Below are 18,083 nucleotides of genomic sequence, written 5' to 3' on the forward strand. Positions count from 1 at the left end.
TTTAAATATTTAGGGAGATGTTTGTTTTTTTTGGTAGCTTTTGAGATCTATCTTACTCATTTTGCCCGATGGTCACTGCTAAAGAGTTCTGCAAATAACAGGCACTTGACAAATTTTACCAAGGCCAATTTTTGACCATGTAGATGACTTTATTCTACAAAGGCACCATATCTATATTACTTAGTTGCAGGGTGTGGTCACAATTGTATATCTATTGTTAGGAATAATAAGCATTAGCTTTTACTTGTGTCAAGGCAAGGCAGAGACTTTTTTGTATTCCAGCTTCTGTGGAAAACTGGGAATCCTGTCACATTTATTTACTATCCTCTGAAATGATTTGTCCTGGGCCTTTGCTAAATATCTATCTTCTTTGGTTGAAGGAACACAGCTATGACCTTGGTTCTTCTCACAAATCTACCTGGAATTCATTTTGTGTAAGCGGTGAGGTATAGGTATGATGTTATTTTTTTCCTTTTCCTTCCTCCTCCTCCTCTCTCCTCCTCCTCCCCCCCCTTCCTCCTACCTCGTTTATGTATTTTTGAGAGAGGGACAGAGTGCAAGTAGGGGAGGGGCAGAAAGAGAGAGGGAGACACAATCTGAAGCAGGCTCCAGGCTCCAAGCTGTCAGCACAGAGCCTGACACAGGGCTCGAATCCACGAACCATGTGATCATGACCTGAGCTGAAGTTGGATGCTTAACCGACTGAGCCACCCAGTCACCCCGATGTTATTTTTTTCTATGTAGGTATTAAAGTATCTCAGAACTTGAATGAATTATTAAAATTTCAAACAACTTTATTGAGCTATAATTTATATATTGTAAAATTAATAAATTTTATCCCTTTCAAGTGTACAGTTCAATAATTTTTTTTTTAGGCAATTTACTGAAAAATGCAATCATCACCATAATCCAATTTTAGAACATTTTCATCGGTAAGATCCCTCATGCCCGTTTTCAGTTAATCCCTCGATGGATTCTGTTGAGTTTTTTCATCTTGAGCTCTCTGTAGCATCTAGTACTGTTGGCCACTCCTTGTCTTGAAACATGGTGTACCCCCTACTTTCTGATACAGCTTCCTTCCAAATCTTCTCCATACTTCTTTGGTCATTCTCACATTCCTTTGTAAGTTCTTTTTCCTCTCCCTATTTCTTAAAGATGTGCCTTCTCTTATCTCTTCTTACTTTATAAGACTTCCTGAATCTGTCATCTGTGCCCCTGGTTTTAACTATCACTGAGGATCCCCACATCTGTCCCTAGCTCAGACATCTCTCTGGAAATCTAACTGCCCACTGACCATTTTCCCTCCTCTTCATTTTCTTCTTCTTTCTCCTCCTCCTATTCCTCTTCTATCTCTTCCTCCTCCTCTTCTCCCCTGCCCCCACCCTCGACCCAGCAGATGGGGCAAAGCATTTTATTTCCCAAAGGGTACCTGAAAATCTTTTCTTTTTTTAAAACAGATTTATTGCTCTATAACTGATAGAGAAAACACTGCATATATATTATATACAACACCTATGATACCATTACCACACAGCTATCACTTCTAATAAAATAGCTATTACTTCTAAAAGTTTCCTTGTGCCCCTTTGCTTTTTTTTGGTAAGAACACACTTCACATGAAATCTATACTCTTAACAAATTCTTTTTAAAAATATTTTGTAATGTTTACTTTTGAGAGAGCAAGAGAGGTAGCACACATGAGCATGAGTGGGGGAAGGGCAGATTGAGAGAGAGAAAATGGAAAGCAGGCTCCAGGCTGTGCACTGTCAGCACAGAGCTCGCTGTGGGGCTCCAGCCCATGAACTATGAGGTCATGACCTGAACCGAAGTCAGACGCTTAACCCAGTGAGCTACCTTTAGGTGGCCAGGCACCCCTACTCTTAAATTCTTAAGTTAGTCCTAAACACTGACTTAGCTATAGGTGCCATGTTGTATAGAACATCTCTAGAATTTAACCGTCTTGTATAACTGTAACTTTATACTCATTGAATAACTCCCCATTTTCTCCTCCTCTCATCTCCTGGCAGCCACTATTCTATTTCCTGCTTCTATAAGTTTGACTATTTTAGATACCTGCTTCTATAAGTTTGACTATTTTAGATACTTCTATAAATGGAGTCCTGCAGTATTTGCCCTTCTATCACTAACATATTTCACTCAGCATAATGTCTTCCAGGTCCATCCATGTTGTTGCAAATGGTAGGATTTTCTTCTTTTTTAAGCCTGAATACTGTTCTATTTTAAGTATATACCACTTTTTCTTTATCCTTTCATCTATTGATGAGGATTTGGGTTCTTTCCATATCTTGGCTATTGTGAATAATATTGCAGTGAATATGGGTATGCAGATACATCTTAAGAGATATTGATTTCCATTGTTTTTTGGATATATAGCCAGGATCAGGATTTCTGGATTGTATGGTAGTTCTATTTTTAATTTTTTGAGGAACCTCCCTACTGTTTTCCCTACTGGCTGCACCATTGTATATTCACATCAACAATGTACAAGAGTTCTTTATCTTTCACGTTTTGTCAACACTTGTTAGCTTTTTTTTTCTTTTTCTTCTTCTTTTTTTTTTATAATGGCCATCCTAACAGAAGTGAAGTGATTCCTCCTTATTGATTTGCATTTCTCAATGGTGAAAAATAGCTTTCTTCTAAGATCAGTAACAAGACAAAGATGCCCAGTCTTGCCACTTCTGTTCAACATGGTACTGGAAGTCCTAGTCAGAGCAGTTAGACAATAAAGTAAAAGCAAGAAATAAAAGGAATCCAAATCAGAAAGGAAGAAGTAAAATTACCTGTTTATAGAAGAGTGAAAACCTTAAAGATCCTGCAAAAAAACCTTTTAGAGCTAATAAATTCTGTTAAGTTGCAGGATACCAAATCAACATGCAAAAATCAGTTACGTTTTTATATACTAACAATGAACTGTGGGAGATGAGCAAAAGAATTCCTTCACAATAGTATCAAAAAGAAAAAAATGACTTGAGAACAAACTTTATCAAGGAGGCAAAACACTTGTGTACCAAAAACTGCAATACGTTGATCAAAGAAGTAAGACACAAATAAATGGAAAAACATCCAGTGTTCATGGATTGGAATATTTAATGTTGTTGAAATATTAGGCAATATTCGGAACTTTTTATCTTGTCCTCTCTGATCTTTTCTTACTGTTGTGCGTTTCATATATTAATTTTCACGTATATTAGTTTCACGTAGCTCTGATTCTAGGCTGTCTTTTCCATTGATTTTTTTTTCCCTCCTGCACTAATGCTACATCATTTAAATTACCTTTATAATGGGTTTTAATATCTGATAGAACATATCCATTTAGAGTGTTTTCTTCTTTAAGTATCTTGCTATTTTTGGCCTTTTGCATTTACATATAAATATTAAGATAAATTTGCTATAGTTCTTTTAAAATCATAACTTGAATTTGATTGGATTGTATTGATTCCATAATCACAGGGAAGATTTGCTATCTTTACAGTATTTGAGACTTCCAACCCAGCCCATGATATATCTTCATTTATTTAGGTTTTCTTTCATTTCTGTCAGTGAAGCTTTAAGATTTTCTCTAAAAGCACATCTTTTGTTAGATTTACTGCAGGTATTTTATGCTTTTCTATGTAAATTGCATTTTAAAGTTTTTAGTTGCTGTCCATATGAATACAATTGATTGGTTTGCTCTTAAGCCTTCTTATTTTGAAATAATTATAGGCATAAAGTTGTAAAAAATGAACATAGAATCCTATGAACCCTTCAGTTATCTTTTGCTGGTTGTGACATCTGATGTAGCTGTAGTACAATATCAAATTAGGAAATTGACATTTGTATAATATTGTTAATTAAATAACTGATCTTACTCTGTTTTCTCAAGTTTCTGCACAATATTTTCTCTCTCTCTCTGAGTGTATGTAGTCCTGTGTACTTTGATCCTGTGTATAGATTCTTGTCATTACCATCACAATCAAGATACAGAATTATGAAAGAATTCTCTCATGCTACCACTCAGTCTTATCTGTGTACCCTGGCAACCACTAATCTGTTCTCCATGCCTATAGTTGTCATTTTGAGAATGTTAAATTAATGAAACCATATAGCATGTAACCTTTTGATATTACAGTAAGTCTAATGACCATAGATTATTGCATGTGTCAGTAAGTTTTTTAGTAGTGCGTTTTATGGATCTGTCAGTTTAACGGATCATTCCTTGAGGAGCTTTCGATTGCCTCCGGTTTTGGGGTGTATGAATAAGCTGCTATAAATATTCTTGTACAGGTTTGCATGAACACAAGCTTTCATTTCTGTGGGAAAAATTCCCAAGAGTGAAATTGCTGGTTTGTATGATAAAGTGCCTGTTCAGTTTTATGAGAAACTGCTAGATTATTTTCAGCTATGTTTGTACTGTTTCACATTTCTACCAGCAGTGTCTAGATTCAATTTCTTTGCATCCTTGCCTACATTTGATGTTGTCGCTATTTTCTATTTTAGCCATTCTAATAGTATATAATGGATTTTTTCCCTTATTTTGTTTTTAATTTGCATTTCCCTAATGATTAATGAGGTGAACATTTTTTTCATGTGCTGATTTGCCATTTGCATTTCCTCTTCAAATGTCTGTTCATGTCTTTTGCCCATTTTGTAATGGATTATTTTTTTATAGTATCTTTTTAAGACTTATTTATATAGGCTAGATACATGTGCTCTGTCATATATGTATTTGCAAATATTTTCTCCAATATATAGCTTAACTTTTCTCTTAACAGTTTTTTTCACAGAGCAAAAGTTTTTAATTTTTGAAATCCAGTTTGTCACTTTTTCATTTTATGGATCTTGTAGTGTCATTTCTTAAAACCCTTCTAGTCTCAATAGTGAAGATATCTTCCATGTTTTCTTTTAAAAATTTTTGTTTACATTTTCTATTTAAATCTTAGGTGTATTTTAAATTAATTTTGTATAAGATATGAGACACTTAGGTCAAGGTTTTCTTTTTTTCTTTTTCTTTTTTTTCTTTTCCTTTTTTTTTTTTTCCCCCGAGTCTGTGTTTATCCATTGCTCCAGCACTATATGTGGAAAAGACTATTATTGCTTCATTCAGTTGCTTTACCACCTTTGTAAAAACAACAACAACACACACACACGCACACACACCAATTGGGCATACTTGTGTGGATCTCTTTCAGGTTGTCTGTTTTTTTCTATTGATCTATAGGTCTGTCCCTTTTACCCACATCACATTGTATTGTTTATTGTACTATATAAAAAGTTTTAAAGTTGTGTAGAATGATTACCTTCTTCTTCATTGTTTTCTAAAATTGTTTCATCAATTTTAGTTCCTTTGCCTTTCTATATACATTTTGGAATAGGCTTGTTTCTGTCTACAAAAAGTCTTGCTGGGATTTTGTTAGAATCTCCAAACCTGTAGATCAGTTTGAGGGAAATCTGACATCTTTACTATGGTGAGTTTTCCCATCCATGAACATGGTATGTCTTCCATTTATTTACATTTTCTGTGGTTTCTTTCATTAGTATTTTATAATTTTCAGCATACCAATCTTGTATATGTTTTATTAGGTTTATACTGAGATATTTCATTTATAGTAGGAGTGATTGAAAATAGTATTGTGCTTTTAACTAAGGTTTCCATCTGTTCCTTGCTGGTATATAGAAATACAGTTGATTTTGTATATTGAGCTTTATATTCTGCAACCTTGATGAATGAGTTTTTTATTTTTTATTTTTGTAGATTCTTTTAGAATCTTCTATGTAACAACCATGCCATCTGGAAATGTGGCTTCTATTTAATCTGTGTGGCTTCTATATCCTTTATCTTGCCTTAGTGTGTCTGGCTAGGGCTTCCGGTATAATCTTGAATAAGAGTGGTAAGAGCAGACGTATTTGTTCTGTTTCTGATCTTCAGAGGAATTATTCAGTCTTTTACTGTTATGTATTGTGTTAGCTATAGGCATTTGATGTTTACATATTGAGTTTTCTACTCTATACCCTTGCTAAACTCAATCTTCTCTCTCTCTCTGTTTTTTTTTAGTTTGTTTTGAGAGAGACAAAGACAGTGCAAGTGGGGGAGGGGCAGAGACAGGGGGGAGAGGGAGAGAATCCCAAGCAGACTCCATGCTGCTGTTGCAACATGGGGCTCGATCCCACAAACCGTGAGCCAAAACCAAGAGTTGGACACTTAACCAGCTGAGAGCCACCCAGGTGCCCCACTAAACTCAATCTTCTTAATTCTGAGGTTTTATCTGTAAGTCTTTTGGAGTTTCTATGTACATAATCATATAATCTGCAGACGGTAGCTGTTTTGTTCCTTCTTTTTTTATCTTTATATTCTTCATTTCTTACTTTGTTGACTGCCATCTTTATTACTGGGTCAAGTAGAAGTGATGATGGAGGTATGCTTGTGTATGTTTTGATCCTAAGCAAAAATCTTTCAGTGGATCATGATTAATGGGCCATCAATAAACCTGATTTATGGTGTATAGTATTTGTAACACCCGACCTTTCTCAGATAAAGGAAACTTTCATCCAGTTTTTAGTTTGTTAAGCTTTTTCTCTTTTTTGTCTTAGTTTTCAAACTTTTGTTGAAGTTTTCAAACTTTTTTTTTCTTTACTTATTGAGATTATCACACCGTTTTTCTTTTTTTGTTTCAGTTTATTTGTTTTGAGAGAGCACATGCCAGCAGGAGAGGGGCAGAGAGAGAGAATCCCAAGCATGCTCCCCACTGGGAATGTGGAGCTAGAGCTCATGAACCATGAGATCATGACCTGAGCTGAAACTAAGAGTTGGATGCTTAACCCACTGGGTCATCCAGGCACCCTTTGTTTTTCTCTTTTTAATCTGTTAATATGAGGAATCTAACCTTGCATTCCTGGGATAAACCCAAGTTTTAATAACGTTGCTACATTTGGTTTCCTAATATTTTATTTAGGAATTTTGCATCTTTGTTTATGAGCAAGAATGGTATGTGATTTTTCTTGATTTTTCTCATTGGGTTTTGATATGTTGTGCTAGTTAGTTGTATAAGATTAGTTGGAAAAGATTCCCTTGTGTTTTGAGTCTTTGGAATTATTTGTGTGGCATTGAAATTATTTCTTCCTCAGTTATTTGATAGAACTCACTAGTAAAACTATGTAGACCTGGAGTTTTTTCCTTATAGGAATATTTATTGATTGTTGATTAAGTTTATTAAAGGTATTTTTTTTTTCTTGAGTCATTTTTGGTAAGGTATAGATTTTCTTCATATTTGAATTTTCACATGCTGATATGTCAAAAATTTATGATTGTCTTCTGAGTTTTTACTTTATTGATCATATACTTGTTTTCTTTTGATTCATTCATTATTAGAAGTATACTTATGAATTTTTTAATGTTTGGAGATTTTTATTTTTTGTTGAAGTAGAATATAACTGAGGAAAGTGTAAAAAATTATGTTGTCTAATATTGTCTAGCTCTGTGACTTTACACAAAGTGAAAACAGTTCTATAACCACCATCCAGATAAAGAAGTAGAACATTACCTGTACCCAATATAGCCTCTTTACCCCTCTTTTAGTTACGTTTCCTACCAAAGATGCTCAGTATCTTGACTTATCATAGATTGTTTCCTTGATTTTGAACTCCTTCAGAAATGTAAGCTTGTGTCGGTGGGTGGGGGGGCACATAGTATATGCTAAACAATATTCTAAATACTGTATGTTTACTTACAGCTTTCAGTTTTTCTTTGGCTAATTTGTCCTTATTCCAATCTATTCTTGAAAATTATATTCCTTGGATGTAAGCTTTAGCTTTGCAATTATAGTCTTTTCCCACATTGAGGATGGCATTTTGCTGTCTTCTGGCTTATATTGTTGCTACTGAGAAGCCACTTACTAGTTTAAATACTGTTCCTTTCAAGGTAATATGATGGCTTTAAGGTTTTGTTCTGTAGAATTCTTAGTATTTTGAATTTAATTCTGTTTGCGTTCTTGAATTTATGGATTGATATTTTATGCTGTTTTCCTCAGACAGAGGTCTCTTTCATGTTTTCTTTTGATACTCCCGTGAATCATGTTAAACTTTTCTGCCTTCTGTATATTCTTTTGACCTCTCTTCTAGTTGACTAATTCTGGTAGCTTTTTCTAATCTGCTAATAAGTATGTCCATTGAGTTTTTAATTTCAGTTTTTGCATTTTTTATTTTTAGAAATTTACTTTTCTTGTTTACTCTGTATAATTATTTATTCCTTGTTATTTTTTTAATGATAAATATAGTTTTGCAATTTGTTTAATAATTTGTTCAATAATTGTAACATCTGAAGTCTTTGTGTGTCCTGTCTTGGTGTTTGGTATTTCTGCTGATTCCTTCTCATAGTGTCATGTTTCTTCAGGTTCTTGATTATTTTTGACTTGATAGTGCTCATTTTGACCCCTGGAAACATCATAGTGGGGATTGATTGTTTGAGGTGCAGAATTTTACTTAATTAGGTGCTTGGAGGTACTACCACTCAGGGGTCACTGAGTTCATATGTTGAGGTTCTCTGGACAACTCAGGTAATATGAACCTCAGCAAACGTGCAGGCCCATGGCAAAAACTAATTAGCTGTACCTCCCTTGTATCTATGTTGCCTTGCTTAGTACCAAGGCAGCTTTCTCTGCTGTCCCCTGGTGATGGGGGCATGGGCACATGTTGATTTCTGGCTTATCTTTGTGATTTCTTTTGGAGATGGGGTAGTATTCTGCATTGATGTCAGGAAGGTCTCTTTGATATTCTACTTTGACAGGTTGAGATTTACTTCTGTCCCTCTTGCCTCATAAGACCACCAAAACTGAACTCTAGATTTGTCAGGGTTGGCAAATGGCCTTAGAGCCTAAATGGATGTAATGTTCCAGTGCTCCATTTACTATTCTCAGGTCTTGTATTTGGTTTTATTTTGGCCAAGTAATTTGTGATGCTTTAAAAAACATGCTTATTTTGTTTTTTTTCCCCTTATTATTTATAATTTTTGTAGTTGGAGGGTTAGTGCAAATAACTTAGCTTGCCAGTAGTGGAAATGGAAATTAACATACAATTGAAAAAAATTGGGGAAATGTTTAATAAAATGTTTTTCGTTAATTAGAGAGGTGACCTACTGTACCCACTTACTTGGTGGGAAGATAGGTAACTTATGTTTATTATTAATTTTGTTTATACTTATTTTTTGGTTTGCATCTAATAGTTTTCTTATTTTAGGGGTAAAAATATTTCCATCATGGCTCATTCAAAGACAAGGACCAATGATGGGAAAATTACTTATCCTCCTGGTGTCAAAGAAATCTCAGATAAAATATCTAAAGAGGAAATGGTGAGACGGTTAAAGGTGAGTATAATTGTGTTACATTTTGGGGGCACCTGTTTAGGGTGGGCTGTTACCTGTGGAAATCACATAGAGCCGTATTTTATTAGGGCATCTGAAAAACAAATGAAAGCTAAAAAAGCAAATGAAAGCTAAAAATGGCTTTCTAGGGCCTCCTATACTTGAGCATAAAGAATCAATCTGTAGTACTCTTTATATTCTTTGTTGTCTGTAGAGAGTTCTCCTTTGTTCTATATCTCATTTATTTTAGAAAACAACCATTTTACTCTAAGAAAGGAAGTTTACAGTCTTTGTACTGAGCACTCAGGCTGTGTTTTACTTTCTTGTAAGTTATTTTGAGAGTAGGTTAAAGTGCTTTACTTTTAGCTTCTCTCCCTGCTTCTGACATGCAGCAATGAATCAAGATTGATGGTGAACTTCCATAGATGAGGCAGTCATTGTATGGCTAGAGTCTCTTTATACGTGTTTGAACAATATTTTACTTTTGCTTCAGGGCGGTGATAGTCCCTGTGATTATAAAATGGTTAAAGGAGCAGAATGGCCAAAGAGAATGTTAAGCTAATTCATCAGTTAGTGGACATGTTTTTATTTTTCAGCATTTTTTCCCTTCTAGATTATATCTACCTAGACATTTATGTTGCTTGATACATTATTATTATTTATCCAGTAAGTATTTTAAGACTGGAAAACCTACCTTAATTAATCATTGAAGGCCTAGGAACCTTAAAGCAAAGTACTGTTTTATGGGTATTGCTGCATGGTTTATTCCTAATGCTCGTAAATTTCCTATAAAGTCTTAGTATTATACCTTTATGCATAAAGTATTAGAATGTCAAAAAATATCGGAAGTTTATTATTCAAAGGAAAAGACATCTTTGAGCACATTAAAAATACCAATTTGTGTGTGTTATATCTAGTTAGGAACTTGTGTATGTTTTGTTAAAAATAGTGAAGCTACAAGCCCTTTGTATATGACATGTTCCATTTTCTGTGTATCTACATTCTCTTCATTTATTGACTTTTTAGAGAAGCGAGTATTCATTTATTTCCTCAGATTATATTTCAGCAGTGATAGGTAAACTTCTCTATTGTTTGCTAAGAAAGTATTATTAAGTGCAGAAATTATACTTAAAGGCTGATTAACATTTAGTGTCTCGTAGAGATGTTATTTTCTCAGACATCTTTAATAGACAACTTAAATGTGAGTTACTGAGTTTTATAACACCATTTGAGTTGTAGACAATTTTGAGGGATTCTCATTATCTAGCCCTTGAGTAAACTTTGTTAATCTAGGTGGAATGATTACCACAGTGCTCACATTTAGTGTTTGTAATATGTTTTCATTATTTTGTTGACATCTATGCCCAGAAATCTGGTTAATATACTTTTCCTTCATTTTTGTTTCCTAATTTATACTTATACTTACCCATATTTTTAGCAACCCTCTTAGAGAATTATAAAAAGGATTTAATGTGGGCTGATGGTAATTTTTGAAATGTACAATTATGGGGATAAGTTTTGTGAATTACAACAATTTGTTAACAGGTAAGGTGTCATTATATAATTTCTAGAGTTTCCTATAACATTTTATTCAAAGTATACTGAAACTCTTCCTCTTTGGTGAAGAGATTCTAGAGAAAGTAATGGTTTCCTGCATGTGGGTCTCTCTTTTTTTTTTTTCTTTGCCTCTTTTCATAATATGCGTAGGCCGTCAAAGCATACATCTTACATCAATAAAATTAATAAGTTAGGAAGTAACTTTGGACCTCGTGCCCTTAAGCTAACTGTAGTGCCCCACTAGCAGGATTAGTCTACTGTTGTTTCTGGTGTCTGGCATAATAGAACTGAGGGTCTGCCCTCTGATGAACACTGTTCCCTAGCAACACATTAGATGATTTATTACTCAGAAGTCTAGCTCTCTGGCAGAGTAGAAATCCTTGTGTTTTTTAAGGACCACCTCATAGCTATTGATACTTGGTGGCAGCCCTACTTGTTGATTAGTATTCGCAGCACCACCTAGTGGATGCCAGGTGGTTACCTTTCCATTAGAATTGTATTTAAATGTGTGCTCCTGTCAAGTTAGGCGATTTAAAGTCTCATTTGAAGTAAGAATAGTACAGATGGAGGGTTCATTGCGACAACTGGTACTGAAATTAGAGAAAGCTTTTTACAGAACTCAAATGGTACCAGTTCTCACCATTTTTATTTCTGTCCTGCTTCCTTTATGTAAATGTTTTTGAAAAAGGAACCATTTCCTACAGGTTATTTCTGCTCACTCCATACATGTCAGTGGGTTCTGCTAATAACTATCCATTTCATATTCTCTTTTACAGTGGCACAAGAAATATTTTGTTGGATGCTGTGGTAGTCACTTCATGGTAGCTTTTTAGTGTTTAGGAATGCATCTTCATCATCCTTTCTTAAATATATTTATATATTCTTTTTTAGCTGAATATATAAATCTGTATATCTGGAATGGTTTATGGCTCAGATGGAAAAAATAAATTGTTTCTTTTCCTAAGAAGTATAATATAAGGATTAGGTATATTATATATAAAAAAGGGGCACAGTTTTTAAGAAGGACATACTCCTTTTAGTCCAGTTGTAAAAGACCAGAAATGCCATGTAAGGCTAGTTGTTTGGGTTTTTTAAAATATCTATATAATTTATTGTCAAGTTAGCTAACATACAGTATATACAGTGTGCTCTTGGCTTCAGGAGTAGATTCCTGTTTTTCATCACTTATATACAACACCCAGTGCTCATTCCAACAAATGCCCTCCTTAATGCCCATAACCCATTTTCCCCGTCCCCTCCCCCCATCCCCATCAACCCTGTTTTCTCTATTTAAGATTCTCTTATGGTTTGCTTCCCTCTCTGTTTGTAACTATTTTTTTTTTCTTTCTCTTCCCAAATGGTCTTCTGTTAAATATAAGGCTAGTTTTAAACTTATTTGGCAAGCAGGTATGATGGGTAAATGGAAAGTATTTTAGTCTTTTAAAAGAAAAGTTATTTTTCTGTAGTTTTAGAAGGATCTGTTCTCTCTCAGAGGAAAAATGAAAGTACTTTATATTAATTATTTGGAAGTTAATCTTTGCAATTAATTTGGATGTTATTTCAAATGACTGTATTTTTGCATGAAAGATTTCATTATTTCATTATTTTATTTTTGTACAGATGGTTGTGAAAACTTTCATGGATATGGACCAGGACTCTGAAGAAGAAAAGGAGCTCTATTTAAACCTAGCTTTACATCTTGCTTCAGATTTTTTCCTCAAGCATCCTGATAAAGATGTTCGCTTATTGGTAGCCTGCTGCCTTGCCGATATTTTCAGGATTTATGCTCCTGAAGCTCCTTACACATCCCCTGATAAACTAAAGGCAAGTACTGACTTAAAGAACTTAAAATAGTAACTGGTGCTTCTATTTATCTTTCTAACTAAAATGGGAGTTAAGGTATTTGGATAATTTCTTTGGATTTTTCGACATTACCTGCAGCACTCTTTTATTAAACAACTTTACTGTTTAAAGACCCCCCCCCCCCCCACACACACATACCCCATTTAGTACTTACTTTTATTAAAGAATTTTGACCCTTAGGATAAGAAGTAGATTAGTACAGTGTACTCTATACTTTTTATAGTATGTTATCATTAGCTCTGTTTCAGCAACACTTGGAGGGGGACACTTTTCCCTTTTGAACATCCATACTGAAGACCATATTCATTATTTAAAACATGGTATTTAATATAAGCCTGAATGTATACCATATGAATCATTCATTTAAAGGAAGGTGTGATTGTGATGTGAATTGTTTGGAAGACAATACAGTGAACAAAATTTTAATGAAAAGTTAGGAACGACTCCTAGTACCTGTTTAAAGTGGTAGTAAGTAAAGCCATATGAATGGAGAATTTTTAAAAGAGGAAAGAAAAAAGGAGACTAGCATGATTAGTCTAGCTGCTAGAAAGTGTAAAATAACTAGAGCTGTGCAAAAAGATATTGAATAAAGCAGGTTAGAAAATGAGAAAAACCAGTAATGATAAAAGATAATTGTGGAAACTGTGGGTTAGAGAATGAATCCATAAGATTATTAATACCCAGTGTGGATAAAATGACGGACAGTTTAGGTTTATTTCATTTAACAAGTATTGATGTTTTAATTATGTGTCAGGAACTGGGTTTACAGTGGTGAAAAAGAGTCATCACACAGCCCCTAATTTCATGGAGTTGCTTCTTGATAATTGGAGTGAGGAACTTGCTCATTTCATCAAGTCTGCCAAAATTCTAGCATGGAGTGCCCAACCTGCTTTGGTTGTAGTTGTTTAATATTTTAATTTGGTAAAGAATCTCAGGATAGGGGCAGTATTTGTCACTTAAAGGTGGAATTGAATTGTGAAATTTGAGAATGGTCAGAGGTTTAAGTAGATGACATGAGCTGATCTGTGGACTTGTGTACCCAGGTATATATTTTATTTTGTAATTATAAACCTGTAATTTGGAGATGGGATGTGGGCTCTTCCTACTAGTGTCTTGTTGGCATTCTGATGAAGAGGAAGGTCTAATTTAAGAGTACTGCCACAGGTTTCTTCTGTGTCTTGTGGATTTCTCAGTTTGCATCATCAGTAACCTATCCTAGAGCTTTTGGGTAGTGAAAAGTCCTCCCAAAAGAATATTACACATCTGTTCTATTTATAACAGGACAATTTATAGGAAGAATATTGAGGAGCTGAGACTAAATTAGCATCGTTTTGGATTATTCCATCCCTGAAAAATTTAAAGTATCTTATATTTTCTGTTCATATTTTTTGGTCTTATTTTAAATGCCTCTTTCTTTTTGTTTTGTTGAGGTAGTACTTAAAATTTAATCATTTCAAGGATGTTCTCTAAATATTTATGGAGTAGTTTTCACTATTGATTAGCATAAAGTTTGTATTTTTCTTTGTGGTAGCAGCAATAGAAAACTGACACATTGATCCTCGTATTTCCACTGTCAATTTATTGTTGTCATCAGAAAACCCTTTTTATACATCTGGCTTCATGTGTAATAGGTCAGTGATTGTTGTAGAGGTTATAAATGATTGTTTTCTTTCTATCTCCAGGTAGTCAATGTGGCACTTAGTTTTCTCTTAATCACACTAGGAGGGTTTATTCACAGAGGATGTATTTTGTACAGTATTGCTATCAAAGTAACCATTTTGCAGGTTGTACTTTTCATAGTATTTTTTTTTAAAAGCTAGTCAGTTACCTGTATCTTTCTTCTCCTTTAAAAATATTCTTATCATTTTATTTAGAAGAGAAGTATTTTTTTTCTTAGTATTGATTAGCATGCTTCCTTTGCAGAATTAGCTTTTTTAATTTTACCCTTTTCTAAGATCTTAAAAGGCTTATCTCCATAAAAATTGCCTTAAAGTGACATTGAACCTATCTCTATCCAGGTACAAAAGGAAGACATAGTAAAAAAATCAAAAGCCAGGAGATGGGGATAGATCAAGAAATGGTGGGGAAAAACAAGTAATTACAGTGATTAGGTAGGAAAGCTTCATAAGTTAACTTCCACAGGTCTTTTTAAAATTTCTAAGTTTCTGTGATCTAGTATATTTTCACTTGGTGATTTATTTTGGAATTTTAAGTTTCCCAAGCTGTGTTTTTGCTGTATAATTATCTATATAGTGCTGTTCCAGCAAACCTAATTAGCTCTCAGTCACTGCCACCTTTGTTATACTCATAATAGGATAAATTTTGGTTTACTAGTTTTTGGGTCTAGTTTTTTAACTTGCTTTAAGATGGAGGTTTTTCTTTATCTGAGAGCATGGTAAATTATTTACTGTTTTCCTGTGAAGGGCAATAAGATGTTTAGTGTTTCCATATGGTAAGATTTTTCTAAGAAGTTCCAGCTAAATACAGTTTTTCCCCCTGGTTCTTTATTATGGTAGATACACATGAGTGCTGAATTAGCTTTAGGAGTTTAGTGAATATTTTTGCTTAGCATTCATAATCTAAACAATACTTTGTCTCTTTTTTTGAAGGATATATTTATGTTTATAACAAGGCAGTTGAAGGGGCTAGAGGATACAAAGAGCCCACAATTTAATAGGTATTTTTACTTACTTGAGGTAAGCAATATATCTTGAGATGATATTTCAAATTGGGTTTTTTGCTTGTATATTTTTACTAATTAAAGTGTTTACCTTTTGCTTTTTTTATTTCTTATTTTTAGAACATTGCTTGGGTCAAGTCATATAACATATGCTTTGAGTTGGAAGATAGCAATGAAATTTTTACCCAGTTATACAGAACATTATTTTCAGTTATAAAGTAAGTTCATTTTACTAGGCATATAACTTATTTTAAATACATAGTATTTAAAACCTATAAGTGAATATATGCATTAACTGTTTGTTATGATGAGTATTTGGAAGGTTCTAAGTAACATTAGAACTCATTAACATGGGGCACCTGCTTGGCTCAGTCTGTTAAGCTACCGACTCTTGATTTCATTTCAGGTCCGTGATCTCACGGTTAGAACAAGATCGAGCCCTTGGTCAGGCTCTGAGCTGACAGGGTGCAGCCTGCTTGGGATTCTTTCTCTCTCTCCTCCTCTGCCTCTGCCTCTGCCTCTATCCTGCTTGTGCTCTCTCTCTCTCTCTCAAAATAAATAAATAAACTTAAAAAAAGCCTCACTAACATTATTTTTATAGATGTTTTAAAAGTGAATAGAACTTAATTTGTAAGGTATAATACAAGAGTGGCATAAGGCAGTCTATATAGCCAATATGAAAATATTTTTTGGATTATATTTTTAAATATTATTGGCTTCTTGATTCATGTAAATAGTTGAGTTTTTGTGTATTCTTTAAAATTATCTACTAGAATTAGCTTCGCAGCAGTTTGATTTTCTGAATTTAAGGCAAAACTAAAGTTGATATTTGATTCAATTGCTTTTGATTGTGAGACTGGTTAAAATTAGGGAAAAGTAATCTAGGAAATATAGGTTAAAATATATTTTGGATGCTCCTATAAGATTTGGAACAGAGGGAAGCTTTAAGTGAATATATGGAATTTGATTTGATATTTTAGTATAATGTTTTATAAAGTAGTGTTCTTCAGTACCATGTTATTATTAAATCCTGTACACTTTATTTTTATTATTTTTGAGAGAAGGCATGGTCCTTTGCGAAGTTGTATATATCCTAATACTTCATGTTATACTAGTGTTAGGAAAATGTTTATGTGCACATGTGCGTGAACAAGGGACAGGTGGGAAGGGGCAGTGGTGGAGGGAGAAAGAGGGAGGGGGTGGGGGAAAGAGGGAGGGGGAGGGAGGGGGGGAGGGAGAGGGAGAAAGAGAGAGGGGAGGGGGAGGGCGAAAATCCCAAGCAGGCTCTCCACTATTGGCACTGTCACTGTGGACCCCATGTGGGGATTGTACTCTTGAACAGTGAGATCATGACCTGAGTCTAAACCAGAAGTCCGACACTTAACTGACCCACCCAGGCACCCCTGAATCCTGTATGCTTTAAATACAATATCTATTTTGAATTTCAGCAATGGCCACAATCAGAAAGTTCATATGCACATGGTGGACCTCATGAGTTCTATTATTTGTGAAGGTGATACAGTATCTCAGGAGCTTTTGGATACAGTTTTGGTAAATCTGGTACCTGCACATAAGGTAAGTAGCAACGTATACCAATATGTCTAAAGCTTGTTAATATTAAGGTCAAGAATTTGTGCTTATGTTCCAAATACAATTTTTCCTGCTTTAACCTTAGTTTTAGAGAATCTGTTTTATTGGTTAATATTAATAAATATTAGTAAAACATGGTATACTTATTAGTTACTAATTAAGTAGATGTAGTTTATGTGATAAAATATCTGTAATAACTGTGTGGTGTAGGATATGTTTCAAGGAGTGAGTTAATACTACTTAGATGCTATCATATAACTTTATGTGTCAGGAGATGCTGAAAGCAGTTAGAGCCTTAGTTCTAAGACAGCAGTAGTTAGATGGAGTGGGGGTGAAATTAAAAGGGAAGTCTCTACTAATTTCTGGACAAAGGATATGTTCATGACAGTGTTTCTTCCCTTGGTGATATTAATCAAGACTTGTTTGTGTGTCTTGTTCTTTGAAAATGACTAACTCTCCAGTAAACAGTTGGAAATAATGGTTCTGTGAAAGGGATAAAAGAGAGAGTTAAAAAGAGGGGCCAGGGAGTCACGAGTATAAAGATCTGTGCAAACTGAAGAACTTCCTGGCATGGTATAATCTAATTTCACAAGTATATGACATTCACACAAAAAGTGCTTCCATGAAGATGACTGCATAATTTAATATTTCCGGATTTAAAAAAAAATTTTTTTTAACGTTTATTTGTTATATTATTGAGAGAGACAGCATGAATGCAGGAGGGGCAGAGAAAGAGGGAGACACAGAATCTGAAGGAGGCTCCAGGCTCTGAGCTCTCAGACCAGAGTCTGACACAGGGCTCCAACTCACAATCCAACTCACAAACCGGGAGATTATGACCTGAGCCGAAGGCAGACGCTTAACCGACTGAGCCACCCAGGTGCCTCTAGTATTTCCAGATTCTTAAAATAGTCCATCAATGCTGAAAGTTAAATACTGCAAATAGACCTAAACATTCAGATAATACATTTGTTAGATAAAAATAATAAATACCTTAAAAGATTTAAAGATAATATATGCTTCAAGGGATCAGAGGCATGA

The 18,083-nt window shown here is 34.3% G+C and overlaps 1 protein-coding gene across 1 annotated transcript in view; it reads left to right on the forward strand.

The window, feature by feature from the left end:
* Positions 1-9,227: 9,227 nt before the first annotated feature.
* PDS5B (PDS5 cohesin associated factor B) overlaps positions 9,228-18,083 on the forward strand; it is a 127,882-nt gene continuing 119,026 nt past the window's right edge. Inside the window, 5 exon segments of the mRNA XM_040448165.1 lie at positions 9,228-9,355; positions 12,530-12,733; positions 15,382-15,468; positions 15,573-15,670; positions 16,901-17,027. Of these exon segments, the coding sequence (XP_040304099.1) occupies positions 9,248-9,355; positions 12,530-12,733; positions 15,382-15,468; positions 15,573-15,670; positions 16,901-17,027 (624 nt within the window). The 5' untranslated portion in view covers positions 9,228-9,247.

This window comes from Herpailurus yagouaroundi, unplaced genomic scaffold (genome assembly GCF_014898765.1).
Source record: "Herpailurus yagouaroundi ecotype Mexico unplaced genomic scaffold, PumYag 197, whole genome shotgun sequence".
Taxonomy (NCBI): Eukaryota; Metazoa; Chordata; class Mammalia; order Carnivora; family Felidae; genus Herpailurus; species Herpailurus yagouaroundi.